The sequence below is a fragment of the Nesoenas mayeri genome (assembly GCF_963082525.1).
Source record: "Nesoenas mayeri genome assembly, chromosome: 3".
Taxonomy (NCBI): Eukaryota; Metazoa; Chordata; class Aves; order Columbiformes; family Columbidae; genus Nesoenas; species Nesoenas mayeri.
The window spans coordinates 1,408,665-1,428,875 of record NC_137544.1 but is presented as its reverse complement, the minus strand read 5'-3'; the positions used below and the strand labels follow the sequence as shown (position 1 = coordinate 1,428,875).

Here is a 20,211-nt window from a genome sequence, read left to right as displayed (position 1 = left end):
AGCCGGGTTGCCCCCGTGCCCTCTGTGACAGGCGCCGAACGGCGGCGCTAGGACCCAGCGCAGCACCCAGGCAGGGGGCGAGGCCTCGGGGGCGGGGCCCGCGGGGGAGTGTGGAGCGGCCTCCTCGCTGGAGGGGTCGGGGTCAGGGGTTCGAGTCCGGGTGTTGCCGCCGGTGAGGAGGCCATGGAGCGGTGCGCTGTGTTGTTCGACCTTGGCGGCGTGGTCTTCGGGCCCAGCCTGCAGCACTTCCTGGGCTCCTGCGAGCGGGACTTTGCTCTGCCTAGGTATGGCTTGACCCGGCCCGGCCTAGCCCGGCGGCGCTTTTCCGCCCGCGCCTCGGCCAGTCGCCGCTCGGCCCGAGACACGTAGAGACGAGGCGACAATACTGTGTGTGCGGCGCCCGGCCGCACGGGCTGTGCGCGACTGGGCAGCAGGAGCGCAGGACCGGGTGTGGGGTGCAGGGTGGGGTCCCCCTGTCCTGGGTGTGGGGTGCAGCTTGGGGTCCCTGTGTATATGTGGGGTGCAGGCTGGAGATGATCCTGTCCTGGTTGTAGGGTATAGGTCAGCAGTTAAAACTAACCCCCAGGTTTCCATAGGGGGTGTTTGCAGAAGCACTAAGAAGAGCATCTAATACTTAATTAACCAAGATAATTAATTAAGTTCATCCCTTCCCCAGCGCTGAGACCTGACACAACTAAATGCACAAGCTGGAGCTGACAAAACCCAGACAATTGGATCCCCGAGCGGGTCCCAAACAGCCTCTCAAGTCCCACTGAGCCCTTTGCCCCATTTAATATGAGATATTAGGGAATTACTAATTGCGGAAGCTCCCAAACAGCAGCCAAACAGGTTCTGTCTGTAGCGCCCGACACGCTGGGCTTTCCCAGCAGCGCCTGGCTGTTTAAAAGAAAAAAAATGGCAAGGAGTTAAAAAAAAGAATAAAATATTAAATAGCCAAATGCTGGAGGACGTGGAGCAGATGGAGCAATAAATTCCCAGATTATCAGGCCATCAAGCATATTTTTTGCTTCGTTTTATATTAAAAAGAAGATGACAGCAATCCTGCTGGAAAAGGTAAAGCCGTTTATTTTTAACCGAGCTGCGTTTTTATCGACTTTGTCCTAAGGCCCGTTGGCTATAATCTTGTTTTATTGCCGCCTGAGAAGGCCTTTCGTGATCTTGTGATAGGGGAAAGTTATTTTCCCTGAGATGCAGCTTACAAAATAGCCTTACTCTTTGCATTATTTTATATTTTTGTTGTTCATGTCGAAACTCCCTGCTCGTTTATCTGCGGGGCGAAGTAATTGAACTGCCAGCGAGAAATAAATGGGCAGCGATCTCCTGGTCCGGTAATGGAGTGATGCTCCAGTCCTGGAGATGATGGAAGAGGGAGTGGGACTGATTTAGGCAGCTCCTTATCCCCGGCACAGAGCATCCCCATAGCAACCCCTGGTATTGGGGTGACCCCCCGGTATTGGGGTACCCCCCAGCTGACCTCCCCTCCTTCTCCTTGCAGTAATTTCTTGCAAAAAGTGCTGTTTGCTGGCGGCTCTGACAGCCCTTACGCCAAAGCCATGAAGGGACAGATCACCCTGTCCCAGGTGAGCCCTTGGGTACCAACCGTGGAGCATCGCGGATGCTCCGATGCGCCGGGGGAGCGCAGGCTCCGAGATGGGCTTTGGTTTATGTTTTTGGGGGTTTATGGAATGATTTAGTGGGTGTTTTCCAGCTTTGTTCGGAGGTGGAAGAGGGCTGCCGGCAGCAAGCCTCTGCCTTGGGCATCACCCTGCCAGCCACCTTCTCCATCTCCCGCATCTTCGACGAGATGGCGGCCAAGGGGACAATCAACACCCCCCTGCTGCAGGCGGCCAGGGTGCTGCGGAGGAACGGTGGGTGCCAGGGGGGGTTTGGGGTGCGGGGTGATGGAGTCGGGGTGCTGGTGCCCTCCTGAGCGGCTGCCGTGGAGGTGCTGGTTGGTCCCACCATGAGGTCCCTGCTCAGTCATCATCATCATCATCATCATCATCAGGAGGAGGTTGAGGTTGGATGTGGGAACAATTTCTTCCCCAAAGGGCTGTGGGGCATTGGAACAGGCTGCCCAGGGCAGTGCTGGAGTCACCATTCCTGGAGGGTTGGACAGATGGACATGAGGTTCTCAGGGACATGGGGCAGTGCCAGGGTTGAATTAATGGTTGGATATGATGATCTCGAAGGGTTCTTCCAACCAAAATGATTCTGCGATTCTACCAAAGTGCTCTCTCAGCATCTCTAACTAAATATTCCGAGCCCTGCTGCCAAATCCATCAGACATGTAATCGCCCCGCCAGCAATTAGCAGGATGCCGCAGCCCGTCACCCCACGCTGTGATGGGTCCATCCTCAGCATCTCAGTGTCCCTGCCCGAGCTCTGGCTCATGTCCTGAAGGTTCAGGTTTGCTTTTCTAGAGGTACAAACTGGGCGTAAGCTCCTGCTGAGCATCCTGTTATCTCCTGCTGGGTCATCTTACTCCAGACAGAGCCTTGTAAAGGGGAAATTTTGGGCTGGGAAGGTCTGAGAGATGTGTCTTGGGGAGGAGAAGTGAAACCAAATGCTTTTGGGGGACCGGCGTGGGAAAACCAGCCCTTTCCTAGGGTTTAAAACCTGCGTCCTCACCAACAACTGGGTGGACGACAGCGCCGGGCGGCTCTTCACGGCCACGCTGATGAACACGCTGCACCGGCACTTCGACCTGGTGATCGAGTCCTGCCGCCTTGGCCTGCAGAAACCAGATCCCCAGATCTACACCTACGCCCTGGGCACTCTGCAGGTGAAACCGCAGGAGGTACGGCCGTCACCCCCAAGAGAACAGTCACGGGGGGTCGCTGTGGGCGCCCGCATTGGGTGCTGAGCCCTGGCTGGTGCATTTCCAGGCCATCTTCCTGGATGACATTGGGGAGAACCTGCGGCCGGCTCGGGAGATGGGCATGGCCACCATCCTCGTCAGGGACACCGACACCGTCCTGAAGGAGCTGGAGCAGCTCTCGGGTGTCCAGGTACGTGGGGTGATCTGGGTTCCCCATCCCCTGCTCTCCTGGGGTCCATGGGGTGACGGGTGGGACGGACCCCTCGTGCAACGATGCTGCTCTGCAAGTGGTGCTTGTGTCCTGGCCTTTGGTTTGGTTTGTTTTCCCTCCGCTTTAATTATACAGTTGCTTCTTCCATTTCTAACGACGTAGGGAAAGCGCCAGCATAAATCCTGCTGGTCTCTGTGCACAGAACGGCTGGGTGGGCGCAGGCAGAAACACACAAAGGTGTCAGTGTGACCTGGTCATGCATCACCAACCCATTCTTTATCTCCTCCATTCCCCCTTCCCTGTGTTTTCCTGTCCTTCCTCGCCCTGGCCCACCGAGGCCCCTCATGCTCAATGGAACCACTTGGAGTTGGCATCTTGACTCGTGTTGTTGCCAAACTCAAATCATATCAGGTTCCCAGATTGATGAGGTTGACTGCAAAGATATTTGATGTTTTGGGGGGGCACAGATTGTTTTAACACCTGTTTGGAAGCTAAAGGCCGGTTCTTGTACATGCCATTTTGTTTTGAACCTTCACTCGTATTTTTTGGCTTCATTGTAAAGACACCGATTATTTTTCGTGAGGCTTCTGTGAGCAGCAGGGGTTGGATTTGATGATCCTTAATGGGTCCCTTCCAGCCTGGGATATTCTGTGGTTCTGGGTCTTGCCGTGATGTGGTGCTAACGTAGGACTTGAGGGCGGCTTTGGGAACCAATGTGATGGGGACAGTGACCTCCTGCAAACGCTGCCCGTCCCCATAACCTCATCCCCTGGCCCTCAAACGTGTGGCTGTCCCATGGTGGGGACATCCCGCTGTGGCCACCGCTCACCCCGTGCTCCTCACCCACAGCTTCTCGGCCAAGAAGAGCCGCTGCCGACCGCGTGTGACCCGTCCAACGTCACCCACGGCTACGTGTCCATCCGGGTAGGGGGCTGCCTGGGTGACAAGATGTCCCCAGGCTTGATGGGGGGTCAGGTGTCCTGGGGAGGGTGTTGAGCTCCATGCAAGGACATACCAGCCACGGGGTGGCTTGTTGGGTCATCCCTTGTCCTCTGGGGTGGGGGACACTGAGCTTGTCCCATCACTCAGCGGCCAAACCGGTGGGGGTGGTGAGTGGCGGGTTAGGGGTGACAGCCAGGGCTGGTGAGGGGTCTCTGTCCCTTCCAGCCCGGCGTCCAGCTGCACTTTGTGGAGATGGGACACGGCCCCGTCATCTGCCTGTGCCATGGCTTCCCCGAGACATGGCTCTCCTGGCGCTACCAGGTGATGGAGGCAACAAGGAGATGGATGGATGGGTGGACGGATGGATGGACAGACGGATGGACGGATAGATAGATGGATGGATGCACGGATGGACGGATGCACAGAGGGATGGACGGATGCACAGATGGATGGATGGACGGACGGATGGATGAATGGATGGATGGATGGACGGATGGATGGATGGACGGATGGACAGACAGATGGATGGATGGATGGATGGGTGGACAGATGGATGGATGGATGGATGGATGGATGAATGGATGGGGGTGGGATGCTGGGGTGGAGGGGTTGCACGGCCACCACTCCGGGGGATCCTGGGGCTGTTCCACCACTCTGTTTTCAGCTTTGAGTGACACGGGATAACCCAGTAGAGTTCCTCATCCTCCAGTGCCACCAGCTGCCCTGGGGACATCTCTGGGTGTGCTGGGTGGGCAGGGGAGCTCCGGGGGGCTCCATGCTCCCCAGAAGCTGATGGTTTTCCCCCAGATCCCCGCGCTGGCCGATGCCGGATTCAGGGTGATCGCTCTGGAGATGAAGGGCTATGGGGAGTCCACGGCCCCGCCGGGTGAGCTGGCTTTACTGGTCTGTACTGGGGTGGGGTGGGAGCTGCCGGTCCTGAGGTCCAGCCCAGGAGAAGATGGGTGGAGGAGTCTTCTCCTGGCGGGGTGGGAGCTGTTCTGCTCCTGCCGCGGCTCCGGTGGATGCAGAACACATCCATAGAAACGGGGGTGATGCTAAAATCACGGCAATTGTGTCTTTTGTGCAGATATACAAGAATATTCGCAGGAGCAGATCTGCAAGGTGAGGAGCTGGGGGGCGGGACGGGCGCAGTGAGCTGGTGGGACACATCCTGGCCAGGACCTGAGCCTTTCTCTCCTCCTGTCCCCAGGACCTGGTGGTTTTCCTGGACAAACTGGTGAGGAGCTTCCCGCCACGGGTCCCTGTTTCTCAGCAAGGTTTGGGTACTTGTCCCCCTGGTTGTCCTTCACCTTTTCCTTCCCATGAAGACACAGCTGAGCTGCCCGGTGACTCTGTCCCATGCTGAGGTCCCTGGTGACTTTGCCCCAAACCCCTTGGGGCAGCACCGAGCCCCATTCTTGTGTTCCCCATGGGTGCGATTTGAAGGATGGGGACGTTCACCCAACCCATTGCTTGTGTTCCCCATGGGTGCGATTTGAAGGATGGGGACATTCACCCAACCCATTGCTTGTGTTCCCCATGGGTGCGATTTGAAGGATGGGGACGTTCACCCAACCCATTGCTTGTGTTCCCCATGGGTGCGATTTGAAGGATGGAGACGTTCACCCAACCCATTGCTTGTGTTCCCCATGGGTGCGATTTGAAGGATGGGGACGTTCACCCAACCCATTGCTTGTGTTCCTCATGGGTGCGATTGGAAGGATGGGAACATTCACCCAACCCATTGTGGTGGGGACAACCCATCCTTGGGAGGCTCCCCAGCTCCACGTCACCTCCTCCTGGGCGTTGTGTCCTTGCTGAGGACAGGGACATGAGCTGGTGGCACCTGGTTTGGGTTTTGCTAAGTGTATGGGGAAGGATACTTGGTCGCAGCCCCTGTCCCCCATTAACAGCCAATCGTAGCAGCTCCTGAGTGACTGGGGTGGCCGGGGGGCCCGCGCTGCCCCTCAGCACGGCTTGAACCCCATGTCATCTCAACGTCCCATCCCCTTGGGAGCTCTGTGTTTAATTTCCATCCCAGCGAGAGGACGGGGTTGATGGGCTTGATTCCTGCGCCTTTTCAAAGGGATGGAGTGGAGGAGGAGGAAAGCAGAGCCCGCAAATGTCAGCACCCCCAGGGCTTTTCCCTTGCGAAACGGCTTCCGAGGGGGCGAGTCCTTCAAAAAATGCTAAAAAGAAAAGAATAACTCGGGAAACAATGGAGAGGAAACAAAAAGAGCCCTGGAGGGTTTTGCAAGGGCTCCTTGTGCGCTGGTGTCGGGGATGCAGGAGATGCTGAGCGGTCCAGGGGCCGGCGGGGTGATGGTGGGATGGACCCCTCAGCCCCACATGGGTGGTGGGAGCTCCCACCTTGTGATGCATCTCCGTTCATCACTTGTAGGTCACTCTGGGTCACTTGTGGGTCAATCTCAGTCACTTGTAGGTCACTTTCAGCCAGCCACTTGTGGGTTGCCGTAGGTCACTTGTATGTCACTGTCAGCCACTTGGGACCCCCCAAACCCTCCACCTCTCTTTGTGGGGGTCCCAGACCTCTGTTGTTGCACCGTTGCACGGCAGCGAGCAGGACTCGCCAACCCCAGCCACCGCCACCCGGGGAGAATTTTAATTACGCTTCTAAATATCAGCTAATTATGAACCGGCTGCTACATCGTCAGCAGCGCAGGGTTTAATTGGATTTATTTGTAAGTGCCCAGAGGGGTCAGGAAGAATGAATCGGGGGGGGGGAACTGCAGGATCTGCACTAGGGATGCTGTGAGCCTGTCCCAGCGATTGGGGATTTATTTGGCTGTGACAATAGCGAGATGTCCCCTGTGCTGTCACCTCAGGGTGACCAGCAGCCTCCAGACATGTTTTCAGTGGATAAATCAAACGCTTTTCCCTCTGGAGAGCGCAGGAAATGTTTCATTCAATGGGAGCGAATTGCTCAGGGGGATCCAGGTAACGCTTCTTCCTCGGGGGGCAGGGGAGGAAACGCAAAAAAGTAGCAAAAAAAGGGAAAGAAAAGGACAATATTGGTGTTTTGTGATGTCTCGGGTGCGCGTGGGGCGCTGCCGTGGGGGCGCGGCGCTGACACCCCCTCCCCGCAGGGCATCCCGCAGGCCGTGCTGCTGGGTCACGACTGGGGCGGCATGGTGGTGTGGAACATGGCTCTGTTCTACCCCGAGAGGGTCAGGTGGGTGTGCTGGGGTCCCCCCCGGGGGTCGGGACCCCCCAAATCCCGTCCTGTCCACACGGCAAAGCCCCGGCTGGCGCGGGGGAGCCCCGGCGCTGAGTCTGCGTGTGGTGCGGCAGAGCCGTGGCCTCGCTCAACACGCCGTACCGCCCCGCCAACCCCAATGGTGACATCGTGGAGAAGATGAAGGCCGTCCCCAACTTGGAATACCAGTTCTACTTCCAGGAGCCGGTGAGTCCACGACCCCGATTTTTATCCCCCACCGCTTTTTTGGGGCTTAAACCCCCCACTATGGGGTATGGGGACCCCGCGTGCACTGCCTGGTGTCACACCATTGGGGATCTCCCTGTCACCACAGCTGGGTTGGGGTCCCTCTGCCAGACTTGTGTCAAGCTGAGCTCTGCAAAACCCCATCCCCAGCGTCCCCCCGAGCCCCAGCGGGCGGAGGATCCGCCCTGGGGGGAAACTGGAGCCCCCAGGGGTTTGGGGTCCCTGAGGAGGGTCGGTGTCACCCCCGGTGCTTCCTGGCCCCCCCATGCAGGGTATTGCAGAAGCGGAGCTGGAGAAGGACATTGGCCGGACACTGAAGGTGATGATCCGCTCCTACCGCCAGGAGGTAGGTTTGGAGCTCTGGGTGGGCCTGGGGGGCTCCACAGCCTGATATTCCTCTCCAGGCCCTCCAAAAAGGGCTCAGGGGTGGCTTTGCAGTGACCCTAAGGGATTCCCCACCCTGTATTCGCTGTCCTATGAAAGTCTGCATTGGCAGCCATCAGTAGGGACCAGAGTGAACGCAGCCTTGTAAGCAGCAGCGCAGGTCCCACATCTTTTTAAGATTGAAAGCTGACCCTGAGGAGGGACTAAGAAGAGCTCTAGGAAGCCATGGTGCCTGGGGAGAGACAGCCTGGCCTGGGGAATATGTCTGGGCCAGGAGATCTCCGCGGCCCTCACAGTGCCAGCGCCGCAGCCTTAACCCCTGCAGATAAATGTTCATCTCTCGCTGCAGGGCACAAACCTTGCCGGTTTAAAATAACAGCGCCCCGGGAGTGCGCGGGAGGCCGTGCCTTGCCGGCGGCATCCTCTGCCCGCACCGCCGGCTGCTCCTGGCTCTGCAGCGGGCAGGTCCTGCATCCCTCGGGATGTGGCGATGCTCCATGCCTGCTCCCAGCTCTGCATCCTGGGGCTGTGTGATTGGTTTCCTGCATCCCTCGGGATGCGGCGATGCTCCGTGCCTGCTCCCAGCTCTGCATCCTGGGGCTGTGTGATTGGTTTCCTGCATCCCTCGGGATGCGGCGATGCTCCGTGCCTGCTCCCAGCTCTGCATCCTGGGGCTGTGTGATTGGTTTCCTGCATCCCTCGGGATGCGGCGATGCTCCATGCCTGCTCCCAGCTCTGCATCCTGGGGCTGTGTGATTGATCTTCTGCATCCCTCGGGATGTGGCGATGCTCCGTGCCTGCTCCCAGCTCTGCATCCTGGGGCTGTGTGATTGGTTTCCTGCATCCCTCGGGATGTGGCGATGCTCCGTGCCTGCTCCCAGCTCTGCATCCTGGGGCTGTGTGATTGGTTTCCTGCATCCCTTGGGATGTGGCGATGCTCCATGTCTGCTCCCAGCTCTGCATCCTGGGGCTGTGTGATTGGTTTCCTGCATCCCTCGCGATGTGGCGATGCTCCGTGCCTGCTCCCAGCTCTGCATCCTGGGGCTGTGTGATTGGTTTCCTGCATCCCTCGGGATGTGGCGATGCTCCGTGCCTGCTCCCAGCTCTGCATCCTGGGGCTGTGTGATTGGTTTCCTGCATCCCTCGGGATGTGGCGATGCTCCGTGCCTGCTCCCAGCTCTGCATCCTGGGGCTGTGTGATTGGTTTCCTGCATCCCTCGGGATGTGGCGATGCTCCATGCCTGCTCCCAGCTCTGCATCCTGGGGCTGTGTGATTGATCTTCTGCATCCCTCGGGATGTGGCGATGCTCCGTGCCTGCTCCCAGCTCTGCATCCTGGGGCTGTGTGATTGGTTTCCTGCATCCCTTGGGATGTGGCGATGCTCCATGCCTGCTCCCAGCTCTGCATCCTGGGGCTGTGTGATTGGTTTCCTGCATCCCTTGGGATGTGGCGATGCTCCATGTCTGCTCCCAGCTCTGCATCCTGGGGCTGTGTGATTGGTTTCCTGCATCCCTCGGGATGTGGCGATGCTCCATGTCTGCTCCCAGCTCTGCATCCTGGGGCTGTGTGATTGGTTTCCTGCATCCCTCGGGATGTGGCGATGCTCCGTGCCTGCTCCCAGCTCTGCATCCTGGGGCTGTGTGATTGGTTTCCTGCATCCCTCGGGATGTGGTGATGCTCGATGTCTGCTCCCAGCTCTGCATCCTGGGGCTGTGTGATTGGTTTCCTGCATCCCTCGGGATGTGGTGATGCTCCATGTCTGCTCCCAGCTCTGCATCCTGGGGCTGTGTGATTGGTTTCCTGCATCCCTCGGGATGCAGTGATGCTCCATGCTTGCTCCTGACTCTGTGTCCCATGGCTGCAGGATTGATTCCTGCATCTTTAGGGATGCATTGATGCTCCATGCCTGGAGCTGCACAGTTGGTTCCTGCATCCTTTGGGATGCAGCGATGCTCTGTGTCTTTTGGGTCCACAGTCCAGTGCTACACAGTCAGTTCCTGCATCTTTTGGGATGCAGTGATGCTCTGTGTCCGCTCCCAGCTCTGCACCCTGGGGCTGCACAGTTGGTTTCTGCATCCTTTGGGATGCAGCGATGCTCTGTGCCTGCTCCCAGCTCTGTGTCCTAAGGCTGCATGACTGACTCCTGCATCCCTTGTGACGCAGCGATGCTCCGTGCCTGCTCCCAGCTTTGTGTCCCACAGCTGTGTGATTCATTCCTGCATCTTTAGGGATGTAGCGATGCTCTGTGTCTCTTCTCGGCTCCACAGTCCAGGGCTACACAGACAGTTCTTGCATCTTTCGGGATGCAGTGATGCTCTGTGTCCGCTCCCAGCTCTGCACCCTGGGGTTGCACAGTTGGTTCCCGCATCATTTGGGATGCAGCGATGCTCCATGCCTGCTCCTGACTCTGTGTCCTAAGGCTGCATGATTGATTCCTGCATCCCTTGCGATGCAGCGATGCTCTGTGCCTGCTCCCAGCTTTGTGTCCCACAGATGTGTGATCGGTTCCTGCATTTTTAGGGACGCAGCAATGCTCTGTGCTTGGTCCCAGCTCCAGATCCCAGGTGTGCATGGTTGGTTCCTACATTCTTTGGGTTGCAGCGAAGCTCTGTGCCTGTTCTCAGCTCCACAGCCCAGGGCTGCACAGTCAGTTCCTGCATCATTTGGGATGCAGGGATGCTCTGTGTCCGCTCCCAGCTCTGCACCCTGGGGCTGCACAGTTGGTTTCTGCATCATTTAGGATGCAGCGATGCTCTATGCCTGCTCCTAGCTCTGTGTCCCACAGCTGTGTGATCGGTTCCTGCATCTTTAGGGACGCAGCGATGCTCTGTGCCTGCTCCCAGTGGGGGATGGAGCCCCAAGTCTGCCTGGCAGCTCCAGGGATCCCCCCAACAGTGGGTTTCCCCCGTGGGGATGGGTTTCCCCCCCGGAATGGTGTCCATCTTGCCTCCCATCACTCCCCTCTCTCCGCAGGACCGATTGCCCTCTAAGATCAAATTCCACAGGGTCTGGAAGCGAGGTGAGGGGGACACAGAGCTCGCTGGGGGGTGGGGGGACGTGGCGGGGACATGGCAGCAGTGCTGGGCCTCTTGTTGCAGGGGGTTTGCTGGCGGGCTTCCCAGAAGACCCCCCCGCCAGCCCCATCCTGTGCGGCCCCGAGCTGCAATATTACATCCAGCGCTTCCAGAAATCCGGCTTCAGGTAGGGGCAGGAGCCTGGGGGGGTGGTGGTGTCCCCCCCTGCAGAAGGGGGACCCCCAAACCCACCTTGGCCTTGCTTGATGACCCCGAGAAGGCGCGCGGCTGCTGGGTGGAGGCTGTTGTCAGTCCCGTGGGATTGTCCCCGCGGTGGTGACAGGAGCCGGGTCCCAGCGTCTCCAGCTCATTCCCTTCTCTCCCAGAGGCCCCTTGAACTGGTACCGCAACATACGACCCAACTGGCACTGGGCGCTCTCTGCCAGGGACAGGAAGGTGGGGACCCATCCTGTCCTATGGGGACGATTTACAGACCGGGCACCTTCCCGACAGCTTGTCACCTGTATCCCCTTGTAGATCATGATGCCAGCACTGATGGTCACGGCCGGGAAGGACGTGGTGCTGCATCCCAAACTGAGCAAGGACATGGAGCAGTGGGTGAGTCACCCTGGTCCTGAACCTCTTCTGTGAGACTCCACGGTGGGATTTGACCCAGAACGTGAGGGGTGGAAGGGACCCATCCAAACCACCCTGCCTTGGGTTAAGCTCTGCCTTGGGTTAAGCTCTGCCTTGGGTTAAGCCCTGCCGGGAGATGTGATGGGGATGGGTGTTTTGGGGACAGCGTCTCAGGGTGGATGGCTGAGGTTGGAGGGGGGTCCCAACCCAGTCCCAGTCAGCCCCTCATGGTGGGGCCATATGGGGACACCGGGACATGAAGCCACAAGGTACATTTGAGTGCTGAGAGGAGACCAGAGCAGAAGAGACAGAATCACAGAGTGACAGAATCCCAGAGTGTCAGGGGTTGAAGGGCCCTGGAAAGCTCATCCAGTGCAATCCCCCCATGGAGCAGGAACACCCAGATGAGGTTACACAGGAAGGTGTCCAGGCGGGTTGGAATGTCTGCACAGAAGGAGACTCCACAACCCCCTGGGCAGCCTGGGCCAGGTTCTGACACCCTCACCCCAACAAGTTGCTTCTCGTCTTTCAGTGGAACCTCCTGTGTTCCAGTTTGCACCCATTGCCCCTTGTCCTGTCCCTGGTTGTCACCAGCAGAGCCTGGCTCCATCCTCCTGACACTGCCCCTTTCCATATTGATCCCCAGCAATGAGTCCCCCCTCAGTGTCCTCTTGTCCAGCTCCAGAGCCCCAGCTCCCTCAGCCTTTCCTCACACGGGAGATGCTCCACTCCCTGCAGCATCTTGGTGGCTGCGCTGGACTCTCTGCAGCAGTTCCCTGTCCTGCTGGAACTGAGGGGCCACAACTGGACACAAGATTCCAGATGCAGTCTGGGATTTGGGGACATCACTTGGGAAGGGGGGACATTTGCCTCCTCTGCTGCCTGCAGTGGCAGGAGGGGGATTCCTCTTACCAAATGGAGGAGCTGGGGATGCCGATGCAGCCCGGGGTGGGCTGTGCTGTGCTGATCCCATTCTGCCTGATCTTGGCCCAAACCATCCCCTCTTGTGTGTCCCCCCGCAGATCCCGCAGCTGCGCCGGGGGCACATCGAGGAGTGCGGGCACTGGACGCAGATGGAGAGGTACCGTGCACGCCATGGGGCCGCCGGGTCCGGGCTCCCCCTTCCCTGGGGGGCTCCAGATCGCACCCCAGCTCCGTGTCACCCCCAGGCCGGTGACGCTGAACAGGATCCTGCTGGAGTGGCTGGAGGGGCTCCCCCCAACACCCCCAATGCCCAAGATCTCCAAGCTGTGAGCGGGCAGAGCCTGTGCCTTCCCCCCCCTGGATGATGCTGCGTTTTAGTGTTCCATTTTACCTCTAGGGCTTGATTTTTGCCTTTGGGGCTTGGTTTGGTGTTTGGATGGGTGGAAGGGCTGGGGGAGCCGGGACCGGGGTGGCACAGGGGACTCTGCTTCGTGCAGGGTCCCCATGAGCTCTCAGGGAGGTCCTGGGAGATAATTTGGGGCTCGACCCATCCTTGGGGCTGCCCCATCACCCCGACCCCGTCCCAGGGGCTCCCTTGGCTCAGGGGGTGGCCGGAGGGTCCCGGGTTGTGGCCGCGTGGTTGGTTTTGGTGTGGAGGTTTTAATGTATAATTAATGCTGCCTGAGAAATCACCTTTTGCCTTATCACGGTAAGAAATAAAGCACAAAGTGACCCGAGCGCCTCCGCTCTCCCTGCTCTCCATGGGGTGCGGGTTCCTGCAACGTCTCGTCCCCGTGGCCCATCCCCGTGGCGTCAGGGCTCGTCCCCAGCCTGCATCCACCTCCCCCTGGCCCCAACAGACATTATAAACCAGGATGGCGCAGCGATTTGGGCAAACACGCTTGGTATTTCCCACCCCCCTGGCTAAATTCTCCCCGGCCCACAACTATTTTCAGCCGGGGCGTTGCGGTTTGTCTGTCTGCGTCTCCCTTCCAACGAGCCCACGGGAATGTTGTTGCATCCGGATTTGCTCTGGAAAAGGAGCTGCGTGGATTTGGAGGGACGGGAGGGGGACAAAACCATCCCCTGGGTGGGCGGCGAGAGGTTTGAAGCCGCTGCCCCCAGCCCGGCATTATCCACACCCCCTCTGCTCCCCCGGTTTGCTGCTGGGGGGCAGCGCTAGGAGGGGGTTTGGGGGCTGATTTGGGGTTTGCCCATGAAATGGAAGATCCCAGAGCATCATCCTCGGGCAGCCGGGACCGTGGCCAAGCACCCGCCCCGCAGCCCTGCCCATAAGTCATAGAATTCAGGTGGGTGCTGCCAAAACAGCCTCTGCCGTGGTGCTAGCATCGGCATTTGGGGGTTTTGTAGGTGTTGGCGGGCTCCTGCCAGCCCCCCTGCATCCCAACCCCCGGCATTGTCTCCTCCTTCTCTGCAGACATTCCAACCCGCCTGGACACCTTCCTGTGTAACCTCATCTGGGTGTTCCTGCTCCATGGGGGGATTGCACTGGATGAGCTTTCCAGGGCCCTTCAACCCCTGACACTCTGGGATTCTGGGATTGCTCCAGCAGCCCCTTCCCCCAGTTCCATCCTCATCAGCCCCAGACCCCAATCCTGCAGCCCAGAGCAGCTTCTCCAGCTCCCACTCCCCCGGCTGTGAGTGTCCTGGGCCCCATGGGGGTGTGTGGTTTTGGTGCAGCCTGCACAGGGATCCCTTGACCCTGGGGTGCACAGGCACCTCAGTGCATAGAATCACAGGATCATTTTGGTTGAGAAGACCCTTAGGATCATCAACTCCATCCATAACCCACCCCTGTCCCTGCCCCATGTCCTGAGAACCTCATGTCCGTCTGTCCAACCCTCCAGGGCTGGTGACTCCAGCACTGCCCTGGGCAGCCTGTTCCAATGCCCCACAGCCCTTTGGGGAAGAAATTGTTCCCACATCCAACCTCAACCTCCCCTGGCGCAACTTGAGGCCGTTTCCTCTGCTCCTGGCGCTTGTTCCTGGGGAGCAGAGCCCGACCCCCCTGGCTCCAAGCTCCTTTCAGGCAGGTCAGAGATCAGAAGGTCTCCCCTCAGCTCCTGTTCTCCAGCTGAACCCCCCAGGTCCCTCAGCTGCTCCATCACACTCGTGTCCCTGGGGTGCTCATGTTCTCGGTCCCCTGGGCGCATCCTCCACCCCACACGAGGACACGTGCGCGAGCTCCGGTGCCCGCACAGGCAGGTGGGATGCAGCGAGCCCAGGGTGCCCGGTGGGGATGGAGACACCCCCACAGCACCCACAGCACGATGGATGGAGCCTGAAATGAAGAAATAAACCTGGCTCCACATTGAGCTCCTCCGGGCCGTTGCTTTTTGCAGCTGGAAGCCACTCGTGGTGGTTTTGGTGAAGGCAGAGGCACCACGATCCTCGGGATGCTGCAGAGCTGGGAGCTCGTCCCAGCAACAACGCTGTTGTCTCCAGCTGCGCGCTGCACCGCGGCTCCATCCTGCTCCTCTCCCAGCTCTTCAGTTTGCAAAGAAAGAAGACAACATCTGGAAAATCTCAGGCTGGCTTTTCAAACCAGGGGCTTGGAAGAAATAATCCCGCAAAGGCTCGACACGAGAGGCAGCTCCTGGAGCTCCCAGGGCAGCCCACCAAAGCTGGGTTTAATTTTTAAGGCAAGCTTGCAATTCCCGTTCTACAAATCCCAATGCTCACCATGGAGAGCAACAGAAAAACTGGATGTTGAGGAAACATCACGTTGTGTCCCCAGGGCAGCGGCGGCTCGGCCGCTCCGATCGGGTGACGGTGGCAGCACCCAATGCATTCGGGACCCGGCGCTGGGGACGCGGTTTGCAAGGCTGCCTGCAGGCTGTTTGCAGGAATTACAGCTTTATTTCTCATTATTTGTCCTACACTGGCTTTTTAGGGCTTGAGCAAGGTGCCAGCAGGGGACAGTGGCAGAGGTGGCTGTTCTGGCTCTGCTGCAGCGGAGAAGCTGGTGGCAGTGGTGCTGTAGTCAGGGGACAAGTGGATCTGGGGGGGGACAGGTACCTCCAGCTTTTTCCCCTGTCGCTCTGAGCCCAACGGGGTCTCTGTGATGAGTCTCCAATGGGAAATGTCTGCAGGATGTTGTGCACGGGGCGCAGGGCGCGGACATGGGCTGCGGTGCAAGGTGCACGCACGGGGTGCGGGTGTCAGGGTGCAGGTGTCAGGGTGCAGGCTGCACAGGCGGGTGCAAGGTGCAGGCTGCATACATACGATGCAAGGTGTGCACAGAGTGCAGGGTGCATGGCTAGGGTGCAGGCACTGGGTTGCATGGTGCACGCATGGGATGTGGGATGCACACATTGGGTGCAGGGTGCACGCATTGGGTGCTGGGTGCACAAACGGAGTGCAGGGTGCTGGCTGCAAACATGGGGTGCACGGTGTGGGTAATGGGGTGCAGGGTGCACACACAGGGTGCAGGGTGCACACATTGGGTGCAGGGTGCACAAACAGAGTGCACAGTGCTGGCTGCAAACATGGGGTGCATGGTGTGGATAATGAGGTGTGGGATGCACACATTGGGTGCAGGGTGCACACACTGGGTGCAGGGTGCACAAACAGAGTGCAGGGTGCAGGCTGTACACATGGGGTGCATGATGTGGGTAATGGGGTGCAGGGTGCACACACAGGGTGCAGGGTGCACGCATTGGGTGCAGGGTGCACAAACGGAGTGCAGGGTGCTGGCTGCAAACATGGGGTGCACGATGTGGGTAATGGGGTGCAGGGTGCACAGAGTGCAGGGTGCTGGCTGCAAACATGGGGTGCACGGTGTGGGTAATGAGGTGCAGGGTGCACACACAGGGTGCAAGGTGCACACATTAGATGCAGGGTGCAGATATGAGGTGCGCTTTGCAGGCACTGGGGTGCAGAGTGCACACACAGGGTTCAAGGTGCAGGCACTGGGTGCAGGGTGCAGATATGGGGTGCACATTGCAGGTACTGGGGTGCAGGGTGCATACACAGGGTGCAGACACTTGGGTGCACACATGGGGTGCACACACAGGGTGCAGGATGCACACATGGGGTGCATGGTGCAGACACCAGTGTGCACACATAGGATGCAGGCACCGGGGTGCAGGCACAGGATGCAGGGTGCACACATGGGGTGCACACACAGGGTGCAGGCACTGGGGTGCACACACGGGGTGCACACATGGTGCAGGCACTGGAGTGCACACACAGGGTGCAGGGTGCACACATGCGGTGCGCAAACAGGGTGCAGAGTGCAGACACGGGGCGCATGGTGCAGACACCAGTGTGCACACACAGGGCGCACACATGGGGTGCACACACAGGGTGCAAGGTGCACACATGGGTGCAGTGTGCACACATGGGGTGCACAGAGAGGGTGCAGGCACTGGGGTGCACACACGGGGTGCAGGTTGCACACATGGGGTGCACAGAGGGGGTGCAGGCACTGGGGTGCACACATGGGGTGCAGGTTGCACACATGGGGTGCAGGTTGCACACATGGGGTGCACACACGGGGTGCAGGGTGCACACACACGGTACACACACGAGGTGCAAGGTGCAGGCACTGGGGTGCACACTCGAGGTGCAGGGTGCACACACAGGGTGCACACACGGGGTGCACACATGGGGTGCAGGGTGCACACATGGGGTGCACACACGGGGTGCACACACGGGGTGCAGGGTGCACACACGGGGTGCACACATGGGGTGCACACACGGGGTGCAGGCACTGGGGTGCACACATGGGGTGCAGGGTGCACACATGGGGTGCACACACGGGGTGCACACACGGGGTGCAGGGTGCACACACGGGGTGCACACAGGGGGTGCAGGCAGAGCCTGGCAGGGCCACGCCGGGGGCTGAGGAGGGTGCAGAGCCCCAAAGCCAGGGCGGAGCTCTCGGCAGGGTCTGTGGGGGCGACGCTGCCCCACGCACGCAGCGGGTGGGCTGGAACACCCACGGCTGCGGCTGCTCCTGAGAAACCTGCAGTGGACAAAAAACAAGAATATACAGGTAAAACCCAGCTGCTCTGGGGCACGGGCTCAGGGCTGCTGCGGGAAGGAGATGGGTCTGATCCTAGTCCTAATCCTAATCCTGATCCTAATCCTAGTTCTGCACTTCCAGGACTTTACCCCATACCAGTCCCTGGCTCTGGCACCCACCGGCAGGGTTCCCTTTGCCCCCGTGTTTGGTGCTGGGGGGCAGGACTGCACCCCACCGCGGTCCCTCGCACCCATTGGGCTTCATGGCACCCGGTTAAATTTCAACCCACCCCTGGACTCTGGGACAGCACCGGCTATTCCCTGGGGATGCTCGGTTAATATTTCAGCCCCAAAGGGCCTGAAAACCCCCCGTTTGCTGCGTGCTGAGGGCGAAGGTCCCTCTGGGTCCGACACGTCTTTACGCGGCTCAAACTGCAGCGCCAGCCCCCCAAAACCACCGTGGCACGAGGGTGGCACGATGTGACCGGCTCTGCTTGTCCCCTGGACCAAAACCCCTGGAAATGTGCTGTTTTCCTCTGCTTTTAATCGGCGTCTCCCTCCAAGCACCCATGGGTGCTGCGGGAGGGATGCTGAGCTGCAGGGAGGACACAGTGGGACTACAGCTGTGCCCGGTGGGGACAGTGAAGGGACAACATGTCCCTGCTCCCATCCAGGGCCAGCTCTGGTCCTGTCCTCATCTCCTCCAGCCGTTCTTCTCTGGCCCCATTGCAGAAAGGAAGCAATTAACTCATAAAAGAGGAAAGAAATAAAGCCCTTGGAGATTGAGATGTAAAGAATAAAAGCCGCCCATAATTAAATTTCGGCTGTTTTATTTTTAAACGGAGAGGAAAGAAGGCAAAAAGCCAAACGCCACCTGATTTCTGCCTGGCCCAGGCACTGAAGGAGCTCCAGCAAAGCGCCCCTGCCTCAGTTTCCCTGCTCCAGTGGGGGAGGCGGGAGCTTTGGGAGCCCCCCAAGTGCAGGCAGCTCTGGGGAAGAGCCCGATGGGTGGGGGACGGGGGGAAGCTCCAGTCACAAGCCAAATTTGGGGGTAAATCCCATCTCCGTGCTCCTGCACGGGCACAGAGGCAGCCCCACACACCCACCCCTGCAGCACAGCAGCACGGATGCTCCTTGCAATTGGGGAGTGCAATGCAATTTGGGAGTTCATTCGCATTGCTAATGCATTGCAATTGGGGAGTGCACTGCAATTAGTAACACATTGCAATTTGGGAGTGCTCTGCAATTTGGGAATTCATTTGCATTGCTAATGCATTGCAATTTGGTAGTGCATTGCAATTTGGGAAATCACTGCAATTTGGAAATGCATTGCAATTTGGGAAATCACTGCAAGTTGGGAGTGCATTGCAATTGGTAACTCATTGCAGTTGGGCCATGCACTGCAATTTTGGAGCTCTTGCAATGTGGGAGTGTATTGCAATTAGTAACACCTTGCAATTTGGGAGTGCACTGCAATTTTGGAATTCATTTGCATTGCTAATGCATTGCAATTTGGGAGTGCACTGCAGTTTGGGAGTGCATTGCAATTTGGAAATGCATTGCAATTTGGGAAATCACTGCAATTTGGGAGTGCATTGCAATTTGGGAGTGCATTGCAATTAGTAACACATTGCAATTTGGGAGTGCTCTGCAATTTGGGAATTCATTTGCATTGCTAATGCATTGCAATTTGGTAGTGCACTGCAATTTGGGAGTGCATTGCAATTTGGAAATGCATTGCAATTTGGGAAATCACTGCACTTTGGGAGTGCGTTGCAATTTGGGAATGCATTGCAATTTGGGAAATCACTGCAAGTTGGGAGTGCACTGCAATGGGTAACTCATTGCAGTTGGGCAATGCACTGCAATTTTAGAGCTCATTGCAATGTGGGAGTGCATTGCAATTAGTAACACATTGCAATTTGGGAGTGCTCTGCAATTTGAGAATTCATTTGCATTGCTAATGCATTGCAATTTGGTAGTGCACAGCAATTTGGGAGTGCATTGCAATTTGGAAATGCATTGCAATTTGGGAAATCACTGCAGTTTGGGAGTGCATTGCAATTGGTAACTCATTGCAGTTTGGCAATGCACTGCAATTTTGGAGCTCTTGCAATGTGGGAGTGCATTGCAATTAGTAACATTGCAATTTGGGAGTGCTCTGCAATTTGGGAATTCATTTGCATTGCTAATGCATTGCAATTTGGTAGTGCACTGCAATTTGGGAGTGCATTGCAATTTGGAAATGCATTGCAATTTGGGAAATCACTGCAGTTTGGGAGTGCATTGCAATTGGTAACTCACTGCAGTTTGGCAATGCACTGCAATTTTGGAGCTCTTGCAATGTGGGAGTGCATTGCAATTAGTAACACAGCACAATTTGGGAGTGCATTGCAATTAGTAAGACATTGCAGTTTGGGAGTGCACTGCAATTTGGGAATTCATTTGCATTGCTAATGCATTGCAATTTGGTAGTGCACTGCAGTTTGGGAGTACATTGCAATTTGGAAATGTATTGCAGTTTGGGAAATCACTGCACTTTGGGAATGCATTGCAATTTGGGAAATCACTGCAAGCTGGGAGTGCATTGCAATTGGTAACTCATTGCAGTTTGGCAATGCACTGCAATTTTGGAGCTCATTGCAATTAGTAACACATTGCAATTTGGGAATGTGCTGCAATTTGGGGATGCATTTGCATTGCTAATGCATTGCAGTTTGGTAGTGTACTGCCATTTGGGAGTGCATTGCAATTTGGGAATGCCTTGCAATTTGGGAATACCTTGCAAGTTGGGAAATCACTGCAA

At 57.8% G+C, this 20,211-nt stretch overlaps 1 protein-coding gene across 1 annotated transcript; it reads left to right on the top strand.

Moving 5' to 3' along the window:
* Positions 1 to 183: 183 nt before the first annotated feature.
* EPHX2 (epoxide hydrolase 2) lies at positions 184 to 12,746 on the top strand (the record flags this gene model as incomplete). The annotated part of the gene is made up of 19 exons (XM_080342052.1): positions 184 to 284; positions 1,517 to 1,601; positions 1,730 to 1,889; positions 2,631 to 2,821; positions 2,910 to 3,032; positions 3,903 to 3,977; positions 4,221 to 4,316; positions 4,803 to 4,881; positions 5,083 to 5,117; positions 5,206 to 5,232; positions 7,103 to 7,188; positions 7,308 to 7,419; positions 7,730 to 7,804; positions 10,816 to 10,861; positions 10,941 to 11,043; positions 11,243 to 11,312; positions 11,394 to 11,474; positions 12,515 to 12,573; positions 12,662 to 12,746. The coding sequence occupies 19 exons, from the start codon at positions 184 to 186 to the stop codon at positions 12,744 to 12,746; spliced, it is 1,689 nt and encodes a 562-aa protein (XP_080198178.1).
* Positions 12,747 to 20,211: the final 7,465 nt, after the last annotated feature.